Source organism: Diplotaxodon limnothrissa, linkage group LG6 (assembly GCF_057381915.1).
Source record: "Diplotaxodon limnothrissa isolate DT_005_m linkage group LG6, D_limnothrissa_male_GT1.1, whole genome shotgun sequence".
Taxonomy (NCBI): domain Eukaryota; kingdom Metazoa; phylum Chordata; class Actinopteri; order Cichliformes; family Cichlidae; genus Diplotaxodon; species Diplotaxodon limnothrissa.
This window is the reverse complement of record NC_140601.1, coordinates 17637217-17662491: the sequence shown is the minus strand read 5'-3', so window position 1 is coordinate 17662491 and position 25275 is coordinate 17637217. Positions and strand designations below refer to the sequence as shown.

The 25275-nt window shown below is 40.6% G+C and overlaps 1 protein-coding gene across 2 annotated transcripts in view; it reads right to left on the bottom strand.

The window, feature by feature from the left end:
• Nucleotides 1-348: 348 nt before the first annotated feature.
• Nucleotides 349-25275, bottom strand: part of nr3c2 (nuclear receptor subfamily 3, group C, member 2) — an 86396-nt gene continuing 61469 nt past the window's right edge. For both annotated transcript variants that reach the window (XM_085356882.1, XM_085356883.1), the window contains 6 exons: nt 23481-23597; nt 18427-18765; nt 16730-16874; nt 12582-12712; nt 3542-3699; nt 349-2334 (listed from right to left, as the gene is read on the bottom strand). In XM_085356882.1, the coding sequence (XP_085213008.1) occupies nt 2179-2334; nt 3542-3699; nt 12582-12712; nt 16730-16874; nt 18427-18765; nt 23481-23597 (1046 nt within the window). In that variant the 3' untranslated portion in view covers nt 349-2178. The remainder of the gene's footprint in view (nt 2335-3541; nt 3700-12581; nt 12713-16729; nt 16875-18426; nt 18766-23480; nt 23598-25275) is intronic.

Below are 25275 nucleotides of genomic sequence, written 5' to 3'. Positions count from 1 at the left end.
GTGACCATGCAGAACGTTTTGCTCCCCTCCCCCACCCCGCATTATCACAGTTGCTTATCGAAACAGAGAATTCCTACGAGCTGCACTGACGCCTCATTTCACATTGTATCTTCTCTGTGCAAAAAAATCTAAATGTGGAAATAGGATAATCCTATAACATTAATGCATAATACCCACGCCGAAAGAGCAGATCATCTATGCACATGCTTGCCAGGAGGAAAAAACAAAACAAAAAAACGCACACGCACTCCATACACACATGTAAATACACACTTACAGGGCACGAAAAAAAGAATAGTAATATTCACACACCAACCCCCCCCCACCCTCCCCTTGCACACACGCGCACTCTTTTTCTTCCCCAGCGACTCTGTCGTTTTTCAGTAGCATCATAGTAGTGTTCCACAACCACCCGGAAACCAGTGGGGTGTGAGACGAGCTAATGGTCCAGATGACTGGGCCTCGCCATGCTTTTAAAATAGTAGCACTTGGCCCGAAGATAGGAAAAAAAAAAAAAGGAAATAAGCAAAGTGAGGGAAAAGTGATCATACCAACACATCTTCATCAAGCTCTCGTCGTCGTGTACCTTAAAAACGTCTTCTGTACAACAGCTGAATAGAGTGTGTTTTTAAGAAGTTAATACCTGTACACATCTGCCTGGGGTTTGATACGTTAGCTGTTTTTACTGTAAGCACTGCAAAGAGTTAACGCTCCGTCTTGGATTATATCGACTTTACAGAGTATGCGTGTTTGAACTGCGAGCCCACGTGGCGTACTGCATGGACTGTTCTACCAAGTTACTGTACATGTTATGTTTTGCCTGGCTTTTGTAGAAACGAAGCACCTTAAATGTAAAACGACTGGCTTGTCAAAAACTTAAAACCTTTGCAACACACGTTTCTTTAAAAAAAATGCTTTTTATTCTTTCTGGGAAGAGTAGATAAGTGTCGGTTCACAAAGGGCTGGTTTCGCTTCATTGTGAGTAAAAACAGACATTTGGACAGCTGCTCTGGAGATAACACAAATAACAGCAATTACTATGGATGCACATCAGTCAAATCCATTACCAGCGGACTGTACTGAAATTGTTTCCGTAAATGCATTATGTTTTTCCATCCCGCCGCGCTCCTGACCATTTCTGCACAAAGGTAAGAAGTCTCTCGTCAATATTGTCTTTAATTCTACACCACCATGCCTCTAAAATAGTGACTTTATGACATGGGAGCATCACGTGCAAAGCTTTCTTTTACGCGAGAGAGAGACGTTTGTGTTTCAAAACAGCTTTAGCTTTGGACTTTTGCATATTAGTTTTGATTGTTTGACTACACATTTTAACTTTGAAAAAGAAAAATCAGCATGTAAATGTCAGCGATGGCTTATATGATACCGATTTTAAAATTGAACCTTGTTAAATTTGATGCGACTATTCAGCTTATGATGATCCTTGTATAGCCCTTGGAATATATTCAAATAGACCTTTGTCTATTAAGTCTAGATTTTCTGTGCCTCCTCATTAGTGTCCTTTTTTTTTTGCCCTGCAGTCTCGTCACTACACTGCAAAGCAAATGTAAATATTGGCATAATTTTTTTTCATAGTGCTATTATCTGTGAAAGACTGCATAAGCCAGAGTTAATATTTGCAACAAAACCTTTTCTCTAGATTTGTAAGTAAGGGAGTCCCATTTCTAGTGCATGTGGAGTGCACCTGTGCATTTTGTGTGAAGGCATGTGGACAGTTAAGTGTGTCGATTTCCCTCTACGTGTGTTTCTGTGTGTGTGTAGTGAATGTATCTAGTGCGCCCTAAGAAATGTATGGCTTTATCTCCATAGAAAATACTGTTATCGTCTTTGGGGCAGGGGGACATTGGTGTACTTCGGGATGCTTTGTCACATTTGTCACAAGTCCTTCTCGGTGTGTCACGCTCGGCTTCTCAAACTATCCGCAGCTCTAAACCGCTCGTGGTGACTGCAGGGTCAAAACCTTCTCCCCCAAACTTTCTCTTTTTTTCTTTTTTTTTCCTAAATCTTTCCATCCAGTACGAGGACGCTGGCATACTGAGCGACACGGTGCGGGCCAGCAGGACGGGCCTTCCCAGCACATTTCTTCTCTTCCCTGAACTTTTCTCGCTCCTCTTTTTCGAGTTCTTAATGCCGCTTCTGTCCCATCTGTGTAAAGAGTCACTTCTTGTGGAAGTAGATCGTGTGAGTGAGGCCCGACTCCACCTTTGGTATCTGGTCACTGATGATCTCCACCAACATTTCGGGGAATTCCACCTTCAGGGCCTGGGACTCACGAAAGGTGTAGAAACAGAAGTCCAACAAGTTCCCCACCAACTGGACACCACAGAGAGAAAAATATGATTATTAGAAACATAACTGGGTTTTTTCCACTTTATTTTCTAAATTCTAAATTATTTCCTACTTACCAACGTTGTGCAAAAGTCTTAAGCCACCCCTAATTTCTTTATATTTAGCTAGAAAAACGATTCCACTTTTCTGAGTTTGGAATTCCATACATTTTGACAAGATTCCCAACACCACTGGCTCTAATGCAGTCCAAAACCATGGCTGGGCCCATTCTCTTAACTTTCTCTATATATACTGATGACTTTAACCATAAATGTCATATTTGGATTCATCTCTTCATCAGACGTGCTGAAAGTGTAATCTGTTTCCTTTCATTGAGAATGGCTTCATGACAGCGCCTAAGGATACACCTCAAACTGGTTCATCTCTTGTGTTTTACACTTGAATTATTCACAGGTACACTCATTTTCAGTCCGCTTCTTGTACCGACTGAAAATGAGTGAAAAAGCAGCCAATAAAGGAAGTTCAGAAAGCCTGGAGAACAATTGCTTAAGACCACTTTAAAAAATTGCAAGAAAGTCTGACTCCTTGGAAGCAAAATATAAAGACGCAATACTTTCACACAGTACTGTACATGTATATTTTTTAACTGTGTGTAAACTGCAACTGAATTTCACTGATTGTCTTTACCACTTGGGGGCACCACTGATTTTTGTCTGGGCAGCCCTTCTTTAAAAGAAGGGCTGCCCAGCACTAACCCCATTCACTCAGTCATTAGGGTCGTTGAATCTCTATGACTGCTCTCTCTTGCTAACGCTCACCTCCAGAGGCTGTGCCTACACTGTCATTCTCCCACGCACTTGTTGACACATGCATTTAAAAAAAACAAAAAAAACCTCATTTTGCACATTTGCTATGGTGACCAGTGTGAACTTCAATAAACTGCAAGCTGATATCGATCCCCTTTTGTTCCATTCACCAATACGAGCCTCATCACTGCCTTTTCCAAAATAACCTTCCCTCAGGGAGAAAATGGGATGTAATAATCCTTATTCCAAGCCACGGCACCATTGAACTGCTAAGTAAACACATTATCCAAATCCACTATTTTGCCATTTCACTGAGAACATTTCCAGTTGTATCAGAGCCCTAAAGTGCATAACTAGACTGCCAAGGGAAGGCAGTACTGTATGCAACTGGCAAAGGGGGGGAGGGGGGGGTCAAGGGTACTTACATCATGCATGGCGTCCAGCAGCTTGGTGAGCTGGAAGAAGCGCTGCCAGGTTTGGCCGGAGTTGTTGGTTGCTTTTCCCACCGAACGCCGGAGCTCTTTAATGTAATTAACCCTCATCTCCTCGAACGCCGCCTGGTTCTTCAGACCCTCTTTGGGAACTGGGAATCAGACAAATCATTACGTCATTGATATGGATGCAATGACTGTACAACAATTATTTGAAACGATTTAAATTTTAATGACCCAATACTAGCAATGAGGACTAAACAGTGCAGACTTCTCTACTTAAACCTGTTAGCCGTTTTGACATGACTGCAGGGGACTTTGTACTGAACAGCCAAGCCTGCGATTCCATTAGACATATACAGGAAGAAATATTCGCCTAATGTGTCTCTATTGTGCTCTATCTGGGCTACGCTGAGAGCTGCTGAATGCTTTTCAGATAATTAATGGTGTTATCACAATAAATATTCAGTGGGCTGTAGGGTTGGTTTTAAAAAACAGCAATCTGAAGAGCAAGTTAATGTTCAATTTGTCATCTGTGGTTGTATTTTAAAACAGTGAGGGCAATGTGTTAAAGTAATGATCAGGACTGTTGGGTGACAGTGTTGGTTTTCTTTATATTACTTCTGTATTTGTTATAAAAGTAGTCAAAAACAGGGGTCTTTTAAATAGTAAAAGTCAATCCCACATTAGAAAAACGTAGTTATCCACATTTTCACTCATAAACATAAGACAACTCACACACAGAGTTTTATTTTTTTTAGAAAACACAAGTATTACAAATAGATGCCTGAAGTAATTTAAAATGGGCTCATCTTGTAATTGTGGCTCCAACTCCACTGTTTACAATACTGCTGCTACTGTAATCAGTAATGGCCAACAAACTGTATATAAAAGATGGAAACAGGCATAAAGATGGACATAGCTACCATGAACCATCCGGTGGTTTGTGAAGACTCAATTTGAGGTTAGCGTTTTCACTATTGCCATTTTAGCTTCAAAAAACATATGTGATGAGGAGGGGTGGATGTGACTGTGAAACCTCCAGCTCATTGGCTGCTGACTTGTCAATCACATGCTGTTAGCCAACGTGAAAGTTTCTAAACCTGCATTCTTCTTAATGACCAGTAGGGGGCAACTCCACTAGCTGCAAAGAGATTCCCCGCTCCTCCGCTCCCAGTCACCGTGACCTCAGTAAGCACTTTTGTGCTGACATCAATCACTAGTTTTAAGTGTTACTGAGTAAAACATGGAGATCACTTTGTAAATGATGATAGCCAGTAGAGTGAAAAAGGAGGATAAAGTAAGGTACTCTTCACCGTGTGAATGACGAGTCATCAGCCATTGAGCATGCAGTTTCACAGTCAGATCCACCCCCGTGTGATGGGTGGTTTCTCAAAAGCTACGATGGTGATAGAAAAAAAAAGCTCATCTTGAGGTTGTAAAAACAGCTTTAGTAATCAGCGGTTGACACGACAACATCCGTCTTTCACATGCAACTCATTTTGTCCCCCCCCCCCCGCAAAAAAACCAATCCAATGTTGGTCGGGTTGTGGTTTTTACAGCATTCATTCTTAGCTGTTTGAGAATTCTTGAAAACACCAAAAGGGAAGTTGTTTTTTTGTTTTTAACCATTCATAGTAACTCCGCTCAAAACAAAGCACATTACTAATTAACTGTGACTGTTTTCCTGTCTCGCATGTTTCTGAATTGATTTTCCTGTCGTGCTGAAACATTTGACGCATTTTAAAAATGTCTGGAACATGCGTGTTAAATATGATTTGCAGGTAATGGGCTAAGCCATGCACATCCCGCGGTATGTTCCTTTAATGTGCAACTGTGTTAAGGGTAATTAGAGGTGCTTAGTGAATTATGCTCTGAAACCCACACAGTAGCCTGTTTTTGCACATTTTTCCTGTGCTGTTGACCTGAGCCTATTTAGCAACTCATTACAACCACTTTCACCATTTCAAGTAGTAATTAGTTTCCATGTGTAGCAGCTGGTTCATGAAGGATGACAGATATAGTGAAAGGCATTGATTCAAAGTTATCTCAGAAACAGTGAGAGCAGAAAAGGAAACAATGGTGCTTATGTAATTTAAAGGGTCTAATAATTTTGTTAGCCAAACCTAATTTATTAAGCGCAACGTTCGGCGCCCGGAGCTATTAAATAACGTCAACCTTTCATTCTCATAATAATGACTTGGATTGTGGCACTTAGAGTTAAAAACTGGTCTATTAGAAATCTAGATAATAATGAAAAAAAAAAAACCCACAGTAATTACACCACGAAGATCCATTTAAACATCTACAGTATCATTTTGTCTCACTCCGTCTTCCCACCTGTGCAAAGGATCATGTCATGGATACATAAAAAAAAGCAGTACATCCTGGGGTTTTAGAAAACGAGCTATTCAGTTCAATTCAATTTGATTTATATAGCAGCAAATCACAACAGCAGTTGCCTCAAGGCCTTCCCAGCTAAAATGATTTGAATACAATCTGAGATGAACAAAAACAACACAACATATTTCACTGTGCCATTACTTATTTAACACAAGTAAGCAAAAACTACAAAAGCGGTGTGCGCAATACTGAGTACAACCCATGACTCAACAATTTGTAGAAGCATCTTAAGCAGCAATAACTTGAAGTCCCACCACAGGACTGTTATCAGGGTTGAGGTCCGGACTTGGACACCTTGATCTGCTGCATGACCCAGTCTAGGCCAACCTATAGCTGTTGGACAGATGGCCTCATATTTGACTCTAGAATACTTATACTACAGGAGAACAACTATAAGGTGCTCGGGACCTATGGATCCAAAACAAGCCCAAATCATCACTCCTCCACTACCGTGCTTGACAGTTGGCATGAGGTGTTTGTGCTGATGGTTTCACCAAATGTTGCACAGTGGACGTTGGCCAAACATCTCTACTTTAGTCTTGTCTGTCCAAATGACACCGTTTGAGAAACCTTGTGGTTTGTTTGGATGCAACCTTGGAAACCTAAGCTGTTCTGCTTATTTTTTTCTTATTCACATGACTGTATGCATGCCTGCTAAACCTCTTAAATAACATTCTGCTGCTGCCATACAAAGACACATCTCACCTCTCAAAGCTTAAAAATCAGGTGTGCTCTTTGAGGCAACATCTTTAGTTTTCCTAAAGCCAAAATCAAAAAATGATGCTTTACAACACAGTAAGGCCTCAAATGAATACAACATAAAAGCTGCTGGAAGGTCGAGTGTGTTTTGAAAATGACACGTTGATTTTGATATTTCTAAAATATGTCAGTATTAATGGTGCCTTCGCAGATGTGCAAGTTACACATGTTAAGGGCAATAATTAACTCTGTTCCACCATCACTGGCTTTTGAACTACACAGTCATTCATAAACCAGATGGTTCATCTCCTGTTTAGCCTGGAGGATGCAGCATCTGTTATTTTCACAAAGAATTAAACAATTTTTTATATCAAACCAAATGACAGTTTTCTGTTTCACTTCAGTCCTTCTTAATTTAGCTCAGGACCAGAAATGAAGTGTTTCTGGATCTTTATATAAATATACATGTGTGTGTGTTTTCTTTTACATGATGGGTTTTGTGAATGCACAGACAAAAATATGTTGCTTAGGTCATACAGTGATTTCTGCTACAGAATTATGTGTTTCTAATACACTGGTGACTAAGGGCTCAGAGATCATGGCCATTTAATACCGGTTGTCATCTTTGTCACTTGCATATAGAGATTTATTCAGTTTCTTTTAATCGTTTTACAATATTATGCACTGTAAATGACATCCCCCCCCAAATTCTTTACAATTTTTATTTTGAAAAATTGTATTTTTTAACTACATGACCACACAGTCTTTACACACTGGTGAACCCCTCATTATCTGAAACACTGTCAGCCTCTCAGAACGGCTCTTTTTTTCCTACCAAATCTTGTTAATGACCTGTTGCTAGTTAATAATTACCTAATTACCTACTGAAACATGTTCAATAGGAACACGTTGCTGGCCTCAAGCTCCAAGCATCTTATATGAACTTTAGCAACAACGATCAGCTGATAGGGCTTGTTTGAATTCTGCAGAGTGAACAGCCACAGGCAAAGCCGGCATCTTGTCAGTCAAAATTGCAGGTTTTTTAAAACAGATCTTTGAGAGTATGTATTTTGGTGTGTGTGTGCTCCTTCTTGTCTCTTTCTATGTAATTCTTTTCATCATACTTTTAGGTACAATCACCTCCAGAAAACAGATTGTACCCTGGTGCTGTGATTTCTGTGCTGATTTCATGGCTGACATGATGAGAATGTGCTAAAACCCTTGGTCGCATTTGGACCTTTTGTTTTTCTCCCACTGACCCACATACACCCTGATTAGAAACTGACCTGGCATTCAGGGGCGGCACCATGACCGGCCCTGAAATAGGGCATTTATACCACTATAAATGATGTCAAATTGATTTTTGCTGCAGGTCGAGAGCACCTTCAACTGGGCTGCATTTCTTTTTTGGGAGTTAAGACGCTGCACCGTGTGCACCGCAACCACCGAACAGCTCTTTTTCTTAATGTGTTTCAAAGGAAGCAGCGCATATCTAATGCCGAGAGAAGATGCTCTTAGCATGCGTTTCGCCAAACTACGTGCAGCTTCCTGCTCTCGGTAGCTACATGCCTAACTGACAGGGTGGCTCTTAGTTTTGATTTACTTCCTGATAGTAACCAAGTTTGCAGCTAGTCCTGATTATGACTGCAATATAAAGCAGGTGAAAGTGCTGAATGACAATAAATATTTATTAAAAGATTATGCAACAGAAAAATAACCAGCTGCAATAAAAGGAACACAGTATTTGACACAGTATTTGAGATTGTAACCACTTCAGCTCCGCACACACACACACACACACACACACACACACACACACACACACACACACACACACACACACACACACACACACACTTGTCCCATCTGGAATGAGGCTCCGGAGCCATTTTGGAGAGAAGCAAGATGACGGTTTGGAAAGGAAACAAATGACTGAGATCATCAACTTTATCTACATCTTTGTAGAGGTGAGGAGCATAACCGGTTCAAGCAGGCCGCTGCTACTGTACTGAATCCAAACAGGGTCATGAGACACCGCGGGCTGACTGAAACCTTAGCCAAGGTCACAGAGGAATAACAGCCCTTGTCTCTTTTCCCTTTATCCCTTTTCGCATGTCTGTTTCACTCGTTTATTCTCTCTCCATGCAGCGCACACATTCCCTTTTGCAAAGCAGCCTAAAGGCACTCGCAAACTCGGTGACTATGTAGTACTTGCTCAGCTGACAAGTTCTGACACCTCCTCTGTAAACATTTCTCCCGCTACTCCTTCCACAAGGCCCGAGTATTATATCTGAATGATGGTAACTAAGTGAGCCTCCTACAGCGCCTCAGAAAATCCTGCAATAGACTGCTCCTTTTTTTGAAATTACCCACAAGTGCTCTGCCAAACCTCCGTACAGTACAGACATGAAAGACGAAGCATTGAATGATTATTTTCTTCCCTCCCCTTCCCTCATTTTTGAATGTTATATTTTGACTAAATCCAATAACTGCAGCAGACTAAGCTAACTGTGAAGCATCTTAAATTCCCTGTTTTGATTCTGCATCCCACTTTCTTTTATCCACACCCTCGCTTTCAAAATTCTAGCCCGGGTTTCAAGGAAGTGGAGAAAAATAGCAGGTCTTGGAGCAATGCCTGGTGCTTGACTGGCCTTTATTAAGTACAGCAGGGCTCTCTGGAAAACCTCCAGAGGACCAGTGAGGAGAGGGAGAGGGAGGCCGTGGCAACAGAAGGACTAGCTCCGCCATCCCACCACTCCCTTTGTCTTCGCTTTCTTTCTCCCCATAGCTGTGCACCTGTCTCTTTCTCACCAACCCTTGCTCCGTCAACTCCAAAGAGTGTTTTCACTCTTTAAATCGAACTTTCCCGTCTTTGGTTTCTCATTCTCTCCGCATCGCCTTGCTCCTTCTTCTCTTCTGACATCCACATTGTTAAAGTCCAGTTAGAGCTCTCCTTCTTTCAGAGTTCATATTCAGAGAAACGCTTTCACATTTGTTCTTCCATATGTCGCTGAGCTATAGAGCCAAAATCGGCCTTCCTCTGCTACATCGCAGTACAGTGCATGTTTAAAATACTTGTAGACTTCCCTTCCCTTCCATTCAATACTTAAAAAAAACACTTTAATGAAATTCAAAGTATTCACTACTCGCTTAACTAAGTATATAAGTATATTAAATAGAGTATAGATGCTTAAAATGATGCTGCAGCTGCCAGTTTACAGTTGGTGCAAAGCACGGCAGCAAGGCCACTCATAAACACTCATAAACAGAGTACTCCAGAACTAAATCGGCTACCCAATTGTGACAGAATCTAATTTAAGGACATATCGATTTCTTGGAAATCGCTGCATAATATCTTTCTGCTTTATATTTCAGAACTCTTAACCTCTTATTCTGCACCCAGGCTGTCAGATCAGAGAATCAGGAGCTGTCACAGTTTCCACACTCAGGGCTTAAAGCTCGAGCTCAACTGATATTAGCTATGTGCATATCTAAAAAATTAAATAAGTTAAAGAAAAAGGAGTCAAGTCAAGGCAACGGAAAGACACGTTTAAAACATGTTAAACATATCTTCATATATGTCATGCTATAAAGTATGTGTACACAATCGTGACACAAATATAGCAACAGCAATTAGAAGTGAAACACAAACAAAACTAGAGTTGTTGCTCATGCTCACAGATGTCTGGTTTTTTTATATATATATATATATATATATATATATATATATATATACATATACATATATATACATATACATATATATATATATATATATATATACATATATATATATATATATATATATACATATATATATATATATATCGTTTGTGTTGTGCTAGATAAAGAGATGGGAGAAACAAAGTTGAACCATGTTATGAGGGTTGATGTTGCATAATTTGCACCCTGCAACTTCCCTGTTGGCAACAAATGTTTTCAACAAACCCAACAATCAGCTGGTCTGGGCAGAGTCGGGACGGGCATAAAACGGTCATCCACGTCTTGTTGTGGCAATAAAACAAGATTATTTTTAAACTGAACTCTCACATTATCTTAGCAAGGACTCATAAATAACTGGGAAATCTGTTTATGCTTAGCGATTTAAAAACAACACATATCTGTATCGATATAACTTAAAAATGTTAAGACAATAAGTCGATAAGACTTAAAGGCTCTACTTAAAGCATTCAAAGTGCTCAATCAGCCCTTCAGTTTCAAAAATCAAACTTTGTCTCGCGTCATAGCCTGCTTTTGTATAACACATTATGGTCTATCTAGTGTAAATGTTCTCATTTTGTTGTTTCTAATTTTTGTAACTTCTGCCAGCCACCTAACTCCAGTTTTAAAAGGTGCTATAGAAATACAGTTTAGTAATATTAGCATTCCCGCTGGATCAAAATTATTCGGTACAACCTGAAGAAATGTGGGCTACACTTTCTTTGCGCTATTGACATTTGCTGTGTCCCTGCTGTGTAAAGAGAGAAGTCATTACAGGCACCAAAGCTTCCTTGTATTTCAGAAAAAACCCAAGCACTGAAAATATGAATATAAAATGTACAACTTTATCAGGATTTCTAAGTATTTTAGTAGATGTACTTAATTGAAAGTTTTTGAAAAAGTTTTCATTTAAATAAATAAATTTGTCCAGTAAAAATAAAAATAAAAACCCGCCAAGTTTTTTATATGGAAACATGAGATTGCTCACTACAGCCTTTCTGTGCCCTTCTGAATGTGGCACATCTATCGACACCCTACACAGACAAATGCAAGACTGCATCAGGTCTCTGGTGTGATTTAAAGCTTTGTGTTTACCTTTTCATTAATTCTAGTGTGTGTGTGTGTGTGTGTGTGTGTGTGTGTGTGTGTGTGTGTGTGTGTGTGTGTGTGGACAGTAACGTTTTGATAGACTGCTACCATTGACTTGACCACAGCCACTCACTCTGTTGTCATAGTGGAAAGAAAAAACAGAGGCTACTTTTGGTTTCCAGTTGAGCAACTTGGTCCAACGTATCTTCTCTGTGAGGCTGTAGTGGTGGTGTGTGTGAGGTGGTATCACAGTGAGACCCTCAGTACTGAGCGGCACGAGTGTTAATCCTTGGCAAAAAAACAACAACAAAAAAAGCAGCAACGGAAAATAAACCAGAGCACAACCGAGAAATGACACCATCTCTCTTTCATTTTGCATACATTGCATTTTGCCACAGGTGCCTGCAACACCAAGTCTATTTTTCACACTCTTTGTCTCTGTTGAAGAATTACTAAGAATTGAACCGTGGGCGCCAGGAAGGCAGATACTGCCAAAGGTGTCTCGAAGGTGTGTGGTGAAACTGAACAGACAACACCTCATCGCCACGTTTCCTTTGTGAGATGGCAACCTTTTTGGTTAAGAAGAAGCAGTTTGACTCAGGCTGTAGCAATCCACATCATGACGCCTTTAATTGTGATCCTAAAGTTAGCGAGGGGGGATTTATATCGCAACAATGACATACGCTGACTGTTCTTAGTCTGATTCTGCTAAAGCTACACTCACTATCCTTAAATATGAGGGAGGTTTTTTTAGGTCACAACATAAAATGAAAACAAAGAGATTTGGGATTTGTCCATCTGTATTATATAACGCTGTTGAAAGCACCAACGAAACAGTGCAGTACAAAGAAAGTGTTAGATGCCCGTCAGCATTCCCGGGTTCACAAAACATCGGATTCATCTCATCTGGGCACTTTTGGCATCAGCGGAAATGTTGGGAGCCGGGACCCTACGGTTTGAATGCTGAGTCACGCACATGAAATGTGGCAGGTGTTGCGAGGTACTAGGAAGGTCCGAAGTGGTTCTGAACAGATGGCTCGATTATTAGTGTGGAGTCTATGATAGCCAGGTGTGTAAGTGGAGAATAAATAAGAGCCGTGCAGGTTTCCAGTCCACTGCTTACCTGTGCTGAGAAGCAGGAGGACCTTCATGGAGAGGAACTCGTCGTAGGTTAGCTGCAGTCGCACAAACTCCTGGCTCACCTGCCTCATGCCCAGACACAGGTCGTACATGGCCGACTGCTGCATGCGCTCCCTGAAGAGAGACAGGCAGAAAAAAAAAGAAATTAATAACTAGCAACTGTGTCGGTGTTCTGTTACACTCCTTTCCCCAGTACAGGCTCACATTTATTCTCAGTTCATTCACTGGTTATTTTCTATTTATTTATTTATTTATTTTTGTCGATACTAACTCACTAACAGGCTTCCTCGCTCTGTTCCTACCAAAACTAGTTCAGTCCAGTGAAACAGTGTTTCCACACAGTGCAGAGGAGGATCCTTCCAGTCTGGGCTAAGACCAGAATACCAAATCCCCCCAGATTGCAGATTGCAGAGTGCTGCGTACGGTCTCACAGCACAGATGCACCAGTTTTCCAAAGCTGCGGCAGACTACAGCAGACCCCGTATCTAACCCCAATCCCCATAAAAAAAAAAACACATTTGAAAAATTGTGTGTAATTCCAAACACATCCATGTTGGCAGAAATGGCACACATAAACATATGTTAAGTACGCATGTGCATGCTTACCAATCAGCATCGGTGCCTGTGCACCAGAGTGTCAAAAATACACCAGTTGCGTTGATTTGTCTCACTCCCCTTCTCTTTCACACACATTTTATCGCTAAAATCATCTTGGGTATGTTACACAACTCTCTCTCTCACACTCACACACACACACACACACACACACAAAGAAACGGGACAAAAAAACAGGAAAGCAAGAAACACTAGAAGAGATAAAGCACAAGCCAATCAGAAACACTCTCTGCAGATGCCACAGATTCTCTGGCTTTGGATGCCACTTCACTCTGCTATAAATCACCACCGCATCAGGACTACAGTAATTAAATGCAAGTGGTGCGCCTTGACTTGAAAGAGGTTGGACTTTTAACCACAATGCAGTGACACCACATCATTACACAGGCAGCGCGGGCGGAGACTTATTCTGATAACAACTACATGTAATATTATGTAGGGGGGACCGGGAGCAGCCGATTGGAAATGGGTGCATAATATTCCCATTAAAGCACAAAAAAAAAAGACACGCAACGCCTTTACAGTATTTACTGTGCAGCTGTCGGCTTCGCTAAGTAACTGATAAACTGTGACGTCTGAGCACGCCCGCTTCCCCGCTGTGCAGTGCCGTGTATGTGAGCAGTTTCGCAAAGTGCGGTGTAATATCATTTGATACAACTTTGGGCTGGAGTTTCTAAAGTCTCCACACGTTTTCTCTATCGCTACCTCTCTCTCTCTCGCGCTCACTCACTCCCTTCCTGAAATCAATTTTGCTGAATCACTGCCCAAAATGAGCGCCTGGTGTTGGGGAAGGAAGAAGCAGAAGAAGAAGAAGAAGAAGGAGGAGAAAAAAGAAGACAGCAGCAATCTCTCTCCTTCCCTCTCACTTTCCAATTTCTCTGTATCTCTGTGTGTCTGTCTTCTTCTCACTCGGTTTCCTTTTCTTTCTCTGTTTCTAAGGCAAAAAAGGAAGAAGCACAAGACTGAGGAGAAAGGAGAGTTCAGAGTCTCCTTCAGCTGCGAGAAGCTCCCAAAAAGCTCACAAGAGAAGGACAAAGGAATCATTTAGAATTGAAATGAAATCACAATTAGTGTTCTCTTTTTTCAAACTCTCAAATATCAATGTCAACATAATTCCTCAAAAACTTTGTTAATATAATTTAAAAGTTCACAAAAGGGTCTTTGCAGATGCATCACAAGGGCTCATTGGGAGGACGCTTATATGTGTTTGATTGACAGCTGAGCAGCCACGGGATCAGTGGCACAGTTTAAATAACGCTGTACCACTGGCTACAGTTTTACACACTAAGGATGCACAATGAGTCGTGAACACTTGATAACAAAGAATAAAGAGAAGTTTAGATCAGCTGTTTGACTTTAGGTATGTTTTTGAGCAGTTAAACTGTTCGCCCGTGTTCAAAATTTAAATTCAAATGAAAGTAGTAAGTTAGATAAATAGAAAGGAAACCAAAAATATAATATGGTAATGGATGGATTATAAAGCACTGTTTTACTCTATCTGAGATGTGCTTTATGCGACATGCCACAGTTATCCATTCACACAAGCACTTTTTAAATTTTATCTAAGTGCTTTATATCGAACATTCACACTCTGAAGAACAGATCAGGAGCAACACGGGTAACTCAGCATTTTGCCCAAAGACACTTTATCATGCAGACTGGAGCAACCAGGTACTGAACCACCAACCTTCTATGCTCTACCTCCCGAGCCACAGCCACCTCATACATTAACAGCTATAAGCAGAATAATTTTTATAAATCTATGATGCATGCAGTTTCCACATTTTTACAAAGTAAAAGCAACTGTTTGCACTCTATAATTATAATGTTTGAATCTAGGGCAAGTGATGTGATCTGACTCGGGAATTTACTGATAATAATGGACAAAATTTGACAGATGTACATAGCTTTTAATGTAAAATGAACATCCATGCTTGCTGTATTTAGACTTAATTGCAGACAGCTAAGTGAGGGGACAGGGTGCTCAATAAACGCTTTAATGCCCTAGGCCAATAAGCACTTTGTTGCTATAGAAACAAGTGGACACCGTCCTCTGCCCTGAAGACTGACCGGAGCTCGAAAAGTTATGGACAAACTGTGTACCCATATTTGACCTCAAAACAACAACAAACACGCACACACACCTTCGCTCAGAAAGAATCAACGGGGATGGCAGTGACATCCAGGCTGCCCTGATAGAGCAGCAAGCATGTGACCAACATCCAGGCCACCACCAACAGCCAGTCTACATCTCCTCTGCTCTGTCAAGCTTAATACCAGGCGCATCTGTCAAAGGGAAAGGCTGCTGTATAGAAACCAACACAGCAACTGCAAAGTATATATATGTATGTATATATATATATGCATATTTATATATAAATGATTAATAATCATTCATTATACTCGTGCTATTCGTTTTTTTTAAACATCTTTTCTCTGTGTTAGGACTTATTCAGAGCTGAATGTGTCACATGAACCATTCGGTTTCTATCACAGCGTAAGATTTTCCCCCTAAAACTGATTTCAAAGTAGGAAACACAATTCCTAACCTACTGTGTCTCATTTGGCGCTAAATGAAACTCAGGATGTGAGCTAAGCACACAGTGATACAACATGCAGGTCCCAAAAAAAAGGGGCTTTTACTGTAGCTGTGTTGCACGAAAGAGTTTGTGCTCCTATTTGGTTGTTTGTGTCTCTGTATTTATTTATTTGGGACAAACTGACCCAGTGACATTGACTTATACAAGCTATTAGTTGGGAGCTTTTAAAGCAGCCTCTGACTGAACATGCTCCTCTACAGCAGGCTGCCTAGAGAAGTTACCGTTCTCCCCTTTGATTAATTCTACAACATTCAATTCATCAATGGCCACGCACTGCAGCTCCAATCAGAAAATATATATATATAGCATATATATAGCATACGTTTCCTTTCTGCCTGCTCCCCTGCTCAAACATATTAACACAGATCAACTGGGCTATTGACTGCTCTTGCCAGGCTTTGATGGTCTGTGCCTGATGCAATTAAAGGACCATCAGAAAGTACAAACGTGTTTTCTTGTAAAGTGCCAGAAATCTGGCGCGAGATTATGACCTCGTTTAAAGTACATCCTGACTTCCTGAGAGGGAAGTCATTACCACAAAACCTCATTGTGGCCTTTTAGTAGCTTTTGGGTGGCTTAATAAAACGCTTAAAATAGCACAGACCCAAAATGCACTGCTTACTTCCTTATGTTTATGCATAAATTAGCATTTCATGAGTGGCTAAAAATAGAACCAGCCACTAATAGTGTAAGCCTGGCTGTTCACTCAATTACTATATCGACTAATTAACTACTCTAAAAACCAAATTGTGCTTTTTCATGTCTTTAATAGATGACTGAAATGGTTGATAAAGGGCATATCTCCTCACTGCCTTTAGTCTCAGTACTGCTACCTGCTAACTGTTACGACCAATACGATCTAATAACATGAGAGCCATGCGTGCGTTACATTGCAGATATGGAAGTGTGGACCTACTCGTTAAAGATGAGGTCAGGGGCAAAGTAGAGCATCTGTCCATTGGTGTGTTTGTAGGAGCGCCAGCTGAGGCAAAAGGAGGACAGACACATCCATGAGTACTGGATCAGGGTGATTTGGTCCTCAATGGGCAGGCTCCGGAAACCTAGCGCACATGAACACATGCACAGCAGACAGAGACAACGTCACGTTTTAAATGCAGCAAGGAACACTGAGTTAACGCATTTGGACTTAAGCAGCAACTTAAAGAGGCCTTTATCTAGCCTGGCACGTGTGTGTGTGCGCGTGCGTGTGTTTACTCATGTCTATGCATTAAGCGGCGTGTATCTGTGCTACAGCGAGCAGTTTTGTGCCCGTTTTTTATTTAGACATGATAACCACTGGGAAGTATTCACCCATTCTTGTTTCATGCAAATCCCACAAGGCCTCCAGATATTGGCATGCCATCTACGGAGCTCCAAAAATAGACTCAAATAGGAAACTTGCCAAACTCTCAATCAAACTCAGGCAAGGAACCCCTCCTTATCCGAAACACACAGGCCAACTAAGGACACCCAAGTGACTTATCAGGGCTTAGGGACTATTTCAGTCTATATGCGTGTCAATCTGCCAAAAACAATGATTTGTATGAAAACATTTGTGGGAAAGGTATGTCAAATGCCTGGCTGTCAACACCGTTTAGTCAGTTTATATCACGTTATGAGGGTCTTCTCTAAACTGTTACATCTGATCTGTGTGTGTGTGTGTGTGCGTGCGTGCGTGCGTGCGTGCGTGCGTGTGTGTGTGTGTGTTTTTACAGGCTGCTTTAAAGTTAACATCAGAAAAGTATATGTGCTTAATGACTGACATAACATTGCTGGCCCGTGTTGCCTTGCGTGTCACTCTGCCACATCCAAATGTAAACTGAATGCCGGCAGGGGGCATATCTGAAAGTCGAAGGTGCTCATTTTGACCCTTCTGTCTGGCTTCTATTTATATGTCCGGATATGGCAAGCAGACACCGTGGAGGTATCAAATATTTGCAATACAGCAAATTAAACAGGCTCAAAGAGCTACCTGTGAGGCATCTTTCATTATGTCTGCCACTGACTGGAATTTTAGGGGAACGTGTTTATTCCTTCTCAAACATTATTTTCTCTCAGCTTCCCGTAATCTGGTGTATATGAAAAAATTAATGAGAAAGCTGTTCACATAACAACTGGCAACACTGATGTAAATTAGTTTTGTTTTTTTTTCTTCTATAAGAAATCCTAATCTTGATTTTATTAAATGGTAAAATAGGATTCATCTCTAATCTTGTTGAAGCACCGCAGAATTATTTCCTGACCTAATATTTAAAATCAAAATTGGGTGCTCTGACAAAACTGGCAGTGTTTTATCCGAAAAAGATCAAAAGTGAAGATGTTGGCGTGTTATCTTCATTAAAACCCCTCTTCATAATTACGATATAGAGTCCCCTCTGATTTATTAGGCTGGTATTTTTACCAGCTTACCACTTTTTTTGATTCAGCCATAAATAAAACTGAATATCAATTCTTTTGTTAGCAGTAAACTATAAGGCCATGCACATATAACCTACTTCTCTTACACATGTCTTTAGGACTGCTTCCACTCTTTTCCAACATTCCTAAACATTTCTAGCAAACATTCCTAAACAGCACTTAGGCTTCAGCCCTCTTGCACTAATGGTCACTAACCTGGAAGTACTTTGGCCCATTTCACCATGCGTACCATCTGCTTTCCAGCCAGGCGGTTGAGACTGGATAGCAGGTGGTCAGTGGTGTCAGGCTGTGAGTTGTCATAGCCAGAGTACACTTCTTCGGGCTCAATCAGCTCCAACACGCTGCAGATGGAGGGCGGCAGAAAAGGTGTGACCACCCCAGGCCTGTGGGGCACCAGGGCATTGGCAGCACTGGCATTCAGCTCCTTCTCTGAGGACAGGTAGCCTCCAGCGCCACCTGTAGCAGTTTGGCCATCCTTAGAGCCCTGCAGGTCCTCGCTGACTCCCTTCAGCTTCAACTTCTTGGATTTCCGTGCTGCGGGGTACAAAAGAGCCTTTACTAACAGTGTTAATGGTGGTATTTTTTCTATTTATGTGTCTATCTATGGGTATAAATAATATGCAAATGCAACAAGATGTACTACTTAAGTCAAACATTTATGTCTGCTGTGCTGCTATCACATAAAAAGTGTTTGTTCAAGTTCCTGTTTACTCACACAATCATATAGGTTTTTGGAAGGTAGTAAACATTAAGATGCAATACAGTCACCTACACTGGACTGTAAACCAGCTAATTACTAGTTATAACATTATAAGTTGTCAATACTATCATATAAGTGTTATTCTAATTTCCTTTTAAAATCAAGGTTAGTCAGTAATTTAACAGAGCCTGCTTCTGCCGGAGCTTTCTTCTGGCTTAAACTGAGGTTTTCATTTCCACTGTCGCCAAGTTCTTGCTCATCTCATCTCGGGTCATCTGATTCTTGGCATTTTCTCTTTGTTCTCTTAAAACTCTAACATATTTTGGCACATAAGCCTTCATAACTTCTCTCCTCATGGAGCTTTTTAAACAACAGATATAAGCATGTTTAATTTTACCCCTTTCTGCCATGTCTAGGGTGTAAGGTCTCATAGTATATCAAAAATCAACCATTTGTGGGAGCACAGCTGGTAAATACTTACAACTGAAACTTAACTAGAGCCAATCAAAATGTGGGACGTTGTCTGACGAAGGACAGGGTATGAAAATTATGTGCGGTCCCACATAAGGTGGGACATCTGGCCATCCTACTGCTGGTATAAAAAGTTCCTGACAGGCACTCTTGCTATGCCAGTGTGACTTCTCTTCAGATACTCCAACTTCCTCCCAAAGCCAGGTTTGTTTGGTTAACTGGTAACTCTAAATTAACTGTAGGTGTGAATTTGAGCATGAACGATTAATGTGTGTGTGTGTGTGTGTGTTGCCTGTGGTGAGGCCTGAGGTGCATTATCAGAGGGTAACCATAACTATAACATCTGACTGGAGTCAGACACTGTAACCGTTTTGTTTCTTGTAGTTTTATGTGCTCTGGTCTGATCTCATCTGTGTCTAAATTTTACATGACAGATTCAATAAACTCAAGTAATGTACTTAAACCTAGAAATTTGTGTCTATTGTCTTGTTGTGCTACATTTCATCAGACACCAACACAGCTGCTTCTGACATATTAGAACACACCTTCATCCTTGCACCCACCTATCTACTCCTATTAGCCGGTGAGGTTGCTTATTACTGACACGTTCGCCTCTTCTCAGTGCATAAAAAATGTGTTTGCTTTCAGATAATATGTAAAAAAAAAACAGTCAGCTTTTGCATTTCTTATCACAATTATAACTGTTTTTTGTTACAGCACACAGATTTTTCTTATCAGTGCATGCAGTGTAATATTTACAGACACCATTGTAAACTATTGAGTGTTTACAATATTCCAATTCATATCAAGCCTCTTTCTTTTACTCAGACTACTAATTACATGGAGAAAAGGATATTGTTTGCTAACGTTAGCAGCTAACGCTCCACCTTTTTTTTGATTCCTGAGTTCACTTGCTAGACGTAACTGCATGCTGTTACTTCAAGCTAGTTTTCCTGGCTGCCTATTGTTCTTAGCAATAACGAGTTCTCTTTCAAAGCTGTTTTTACCAGTAACATATAAGGCACACGCAGACATACCCAAAAACAGTATAAAACACGGTTCTAGCTTCCGGTTGGAAAAGTGAGCGCCTTCAACCTGCACTTTACCCGAAGCCCACCACATGGCGATAGTTGTGATTTCAAAGAGCCTTCCCGTACTATAGTTCACTGTAAGAAAATAGCTTTCTGACTTGACCTCTGTAAACATTTTTCTGCTCATTCTGGGTTCATGCTGAATGAAATATTACATCTATTTTGTAAATCCAGGTCATACTATGTTTCAAAAAGAGGATTTGCCACAATAAGCTCATTTGCTTGTGATTAACAAGCCATTAGCCAATTAACAACTGGTTTTACAGAAAGACCCGCCTCTCCTCACCACTGTCTGTTTTTTTCTTCTTTTTATTCCAAACCAAGACGAGGACGGTGAAATTGCTAATCTCGGGGCATCAATCGAGACTATAAAAATCAATGCTGTCTACAACGACACCTCACAAAACTGTTGGGGTTACCACAGCAGGTAGTTCCCCTATGTTTCATTTGACAGATTTTTTTCCCTCTTCCTGACTCCTTCCTGATTTCTGTCTCATCCTGGGATCAAACCAGAGCTTCACTTGTTGCCAAATGTATAAACCACTGTTGAGCTACATAAAGCTGTTGCTACTCTTTAGCTAATAAATAAATGTCTATAAGCTAAATTTTCAGTGGTATTACAGGTTTGTTTTAACGATAATAAATATTACATATTTGATACAGTTACCAAATTTGCTACTTCTTTGTGCTCTCCACTCTCACTAGGTTGGTGTAATTTGCATGAGCTGCTTTAAATTCATGTAGCTAGTCCATTACTTTTTTCTTAAAGTTCTTTAAAATGATGCTAATTTGTTGTTTTTTATAGTTGCTTTCTACATATTTGCACTTACTGTAGCTGTGGGCTGAACTGACTAACTCGGTGGTGCCTGTACGATAGAGCATGATTAAGGGGTTATCCATCTGTGGTCTGATTTATCTGCTCGAATCACTGCAACTCATCCTTCACTCATGATTCTGATAATGTTGCTTCTGGTCAACTCTGCCTCTTTCACACGGAGATGCTCCAAGTTAAAAGAATCAGCCGATAACTAGCTTAATGTTGCCAGGACAACCAGTGGTAGCCAAAGTGAAGGCAGATGACTTCCAGATCGAACATGCGTCATGGTACAGATCCCATGTCTCTTGTAAATGATGCTATAGCGGCAGTAGGAATAAATATTCATAAAAGGGACGACTTACACTTTACACAGCATGAAATAATATTATCATATTTGTTGGCTGGAAGGCAAACTTCACAAAACAAATAAACAAAAATAAAATTCTGATATTAAAATACAAAAATATGTCTATTATTAAGTTTTGGGAACATGTCAGCTTTCTTTACTGGTCTTCACAGCATACAGTAATTAGGTATAAACAGCTGAAGTCTCTTTCAATGGATTACGCTGCTGCTACTCAGAAATACACTTGCTGGCAACCTTAAGTTTTATTTATTTGTGACTCATGGTCATACGATGCTTTTCAACACCTCGTAGAAATACTGAAAGAAGAGAGCGAAGAGAGTGTTCAAGCTGTTCAAACTACTTCAAGCTATGAGTGCTGATACATGTGGCTAATTACTGGAGGGTATCTGTAATCAGACTACTTTTTTGGTGCCATTTTCCAGTCCCATGTGTGCTGAACTCGCTGTGCTGAAGGGCAGTGTTTAATGTGACTAACACTTTATAATACTGTGGCTTCTATCTCACTCTGGTATTCTGCTTTAAAATCCAGCTTCACCCCTGCATCCACCTATAGACTTATTATCCTCGTATACCCGGTTCTTCACAGACAGTGAACATTGTGTCTGCTCTCAGACCGTTATAATACACACCAAAACAAAGTGGGCTCTGTTCCTATAATACACTAGCAACTCACTATTACATCCATTTCATATTGTTTTGTTGCCTGAAATATATAGAGGCAAATTAAATTGTCTGTGGAAAAGTAAGCTTCCAGAAGTTTATAGGACAGAAAATGGATCTTAAAATCCTTTTCCGAAATTGATTTTTCTAATCAGCGTCTGTTTATGTGAGTTTTGTTATACTGTGAGTTGGTTGGCCGGCTTGCTGGATAAACTTTGTCCCAAATATTGGATGTACCTCTTCAAATCATAGGCCTTATAACAAAATAGGTCGTACTCTCATTTAAAACGTTTGGCATTTCACTCTTATTCTGAGGAGTTCAATTCAAGTGGCCATTCTTATGGTGTAATTCTGAAGGTTAACATTTTTATACCATCAAAAGTTATCGTATTATAAAAATCCCTTTAAAAAAAAGAGTATAATAAGAGCTAGAATTTCTTTTACATGGCTTCAGTAGTAGTTGGTGAATATTCAATTGTTTAGTAAACCTAAAACTATTTATCCTATTTTTAAGGTGCTTTTTACAATATCCAATATGCCTTTATGCATATATTTCATTGTTTATCTAGTAAATTGCTAAAATCCTAAAATGTGTCTGTACAATTTTAAGCAGAGTATTTTTTTTATGTGTTTACATTTGTGGTGAAATTCACTTCCCTTTGGGAGCGTAGAATTGGAAACCATTTGTAATTTCAATCTCTAATGGAGTGAAAATCTATCAAGTGTGCTTTTAGCTTTGCGCGTTCCACTGTGACCCTGAATTGGAATATGCCTGTGGCAAAAAAAATGAATACATTTCACTTAAAAGAATAAATAAATAAATAAAACACAAATTTTCCCCGCTAAAATACAGTGTCATACTTCCTTATAACACAATGCTGCAACTTGTCTGCAGGCTTCTTTTTTTTTTAGCTTGTACTGTATATAGTATTGTTGAGCTACACCTGCTGTAGATGCATTATGCATATCATATTCAGACACATAATATAAACACAAACATCCTCTGACTCAGCATCCCAGGGCCTCTTGTGACTATATACGGATCTACATTTATAATTTCCATGAAGCAAACAGAGGCTGACTTAAATGCCACATCTGAGACAAGTGACCGGGCAAATGTGTAATGAGGATGTGACTCCTTACCTCCTAGGTTCATCCCAGCCTGGAGACACTTCCGTACACGACACGCTGGACAGTTTTTCCTTCGGATCTTGTCAATGATGCAGTCGTTTCTCCCAGCGCACAGGTAGTTATGCTGACCTACAGGGAGACAAGACCCTGTCAGTTTGATGATGACAATCCTGAAGCTTGACACAGAATAATAGTGATATTTTCAAAGTTTTGGAGAAAACAGGGGTTTTTTTTGTCTGTTTTTGTTTTTTCTTAGAAGAAAAAAAAGCGAAGCAGGAGATAGAAGCCGCTTACTTATAGAGGTAGGATAATAGTTCTGAACATTTTCCAGGAAATATACAACCAATTACATGAATGGCAGGAAATGTTTCATTGTAATGTCAGATCTCTGTGAGCCACTGTAATGTAGGTCATCAAGGTAAGCTGTAAAAAAAATGTGTGGCAATATCGGTTTTCACGACTGTGAAAATGATTAAAATTGTGATTATTCCGCTCTCACCTATGACTAATAGTGCATTAGACAGTAAATAGCATGAGAGTTTTTAGAATTCGCCGGAGCCAGGACTCTGACTGCAGCTAGACTATTCCTGACAGTGATGCTAACATGGCGAGAATCCCTCCTGCCTCCTGCCTAGCCCTGAGCTAAACCCAATGATCTCCCATTTCAGAGAGCTTCCTTCCGCTCCACTAGCTCTTCACTGTACAGCTCCGCTCTCCTCCTCCACTCTTCTCCTTCGCTACGCCTGCGTCTCCATCCCTCCTTTTCCACACGTCCGCCAGCCTCAGAGCGCCATACGCCCACACACAGACAGGCTCATGCACATGCACACATACAGTCATTCACTCTCACTATCTCACATGCGCACACATGCACATACAGCCAAAGCTGCTCCACTTGGCAATTTCAAAAAATAAAATAAATAAATAATGCAAATCTTGTATCTGATTCCACAAAGAAATAAACACACACACACACACATACACAGGGACTGAAATCACAACCCAACCCGGGTGGAGTGGTACAGTGTGCCATTGTGACCCTAATGACCTAAGTATAAGGCTTAGCTCCCTCAGGGCTTATGTTAAAACTGTGTGTCCCTCCCACAAACACATACATGGTTGCGCGCATGCAAATGCTTGCATGTCTGTGCATATTGCTCCGTATTTTCCCTTGCACGTTTGTTGTCAGTTGTTTGTTTCTCTCAAAGTACGCAAAATTTCTGTCGTGGATTGCAATGCTTTTAGTACGGGAGCTCGCCGTGTGGCGTTCACATGCAGTTTATCTCCAGCGACAATGCTACTGTGCATTGCATTTTGTTGCACCTACAGTACAGTATCTGTATTTGTGTGTAGGACTGAGTAGAAGTTGTTTTCTGAGCTAGCGGGAGTAGTGCGCAGTGTGTCTGTCTGGCTGCTGCCAAAAGCCAAGGAACCGAGCTGCAGGAGGAGAGGCAGCAGCTGTAGCCCCACCACTATTTCTGGCTAAATCACATGACCGTTACATAAGCCCATTTTTCTTGCTCTAAAAAACAGTAAACTGCGACACAGGATACACAACGCAGCCATCCCATTCCCTGCACCCCCCCCCCCATCCTCATCCACACACACACACACACACACACACACACATGTTTACAGTATACACAATCACACATTTGCGCCTCTTTAGGCCAGACCGAAAGGCAGTTCCGAAACTCTGGAGTCCTCGTGTCAACTGTTTGGCTCATTCCTGTGAATCTTGTTAATAATTGTTAGAGTGAAACACACTTTAAGAGCCAGCCAAAGTCGCAGTCCGATGGTGGATACG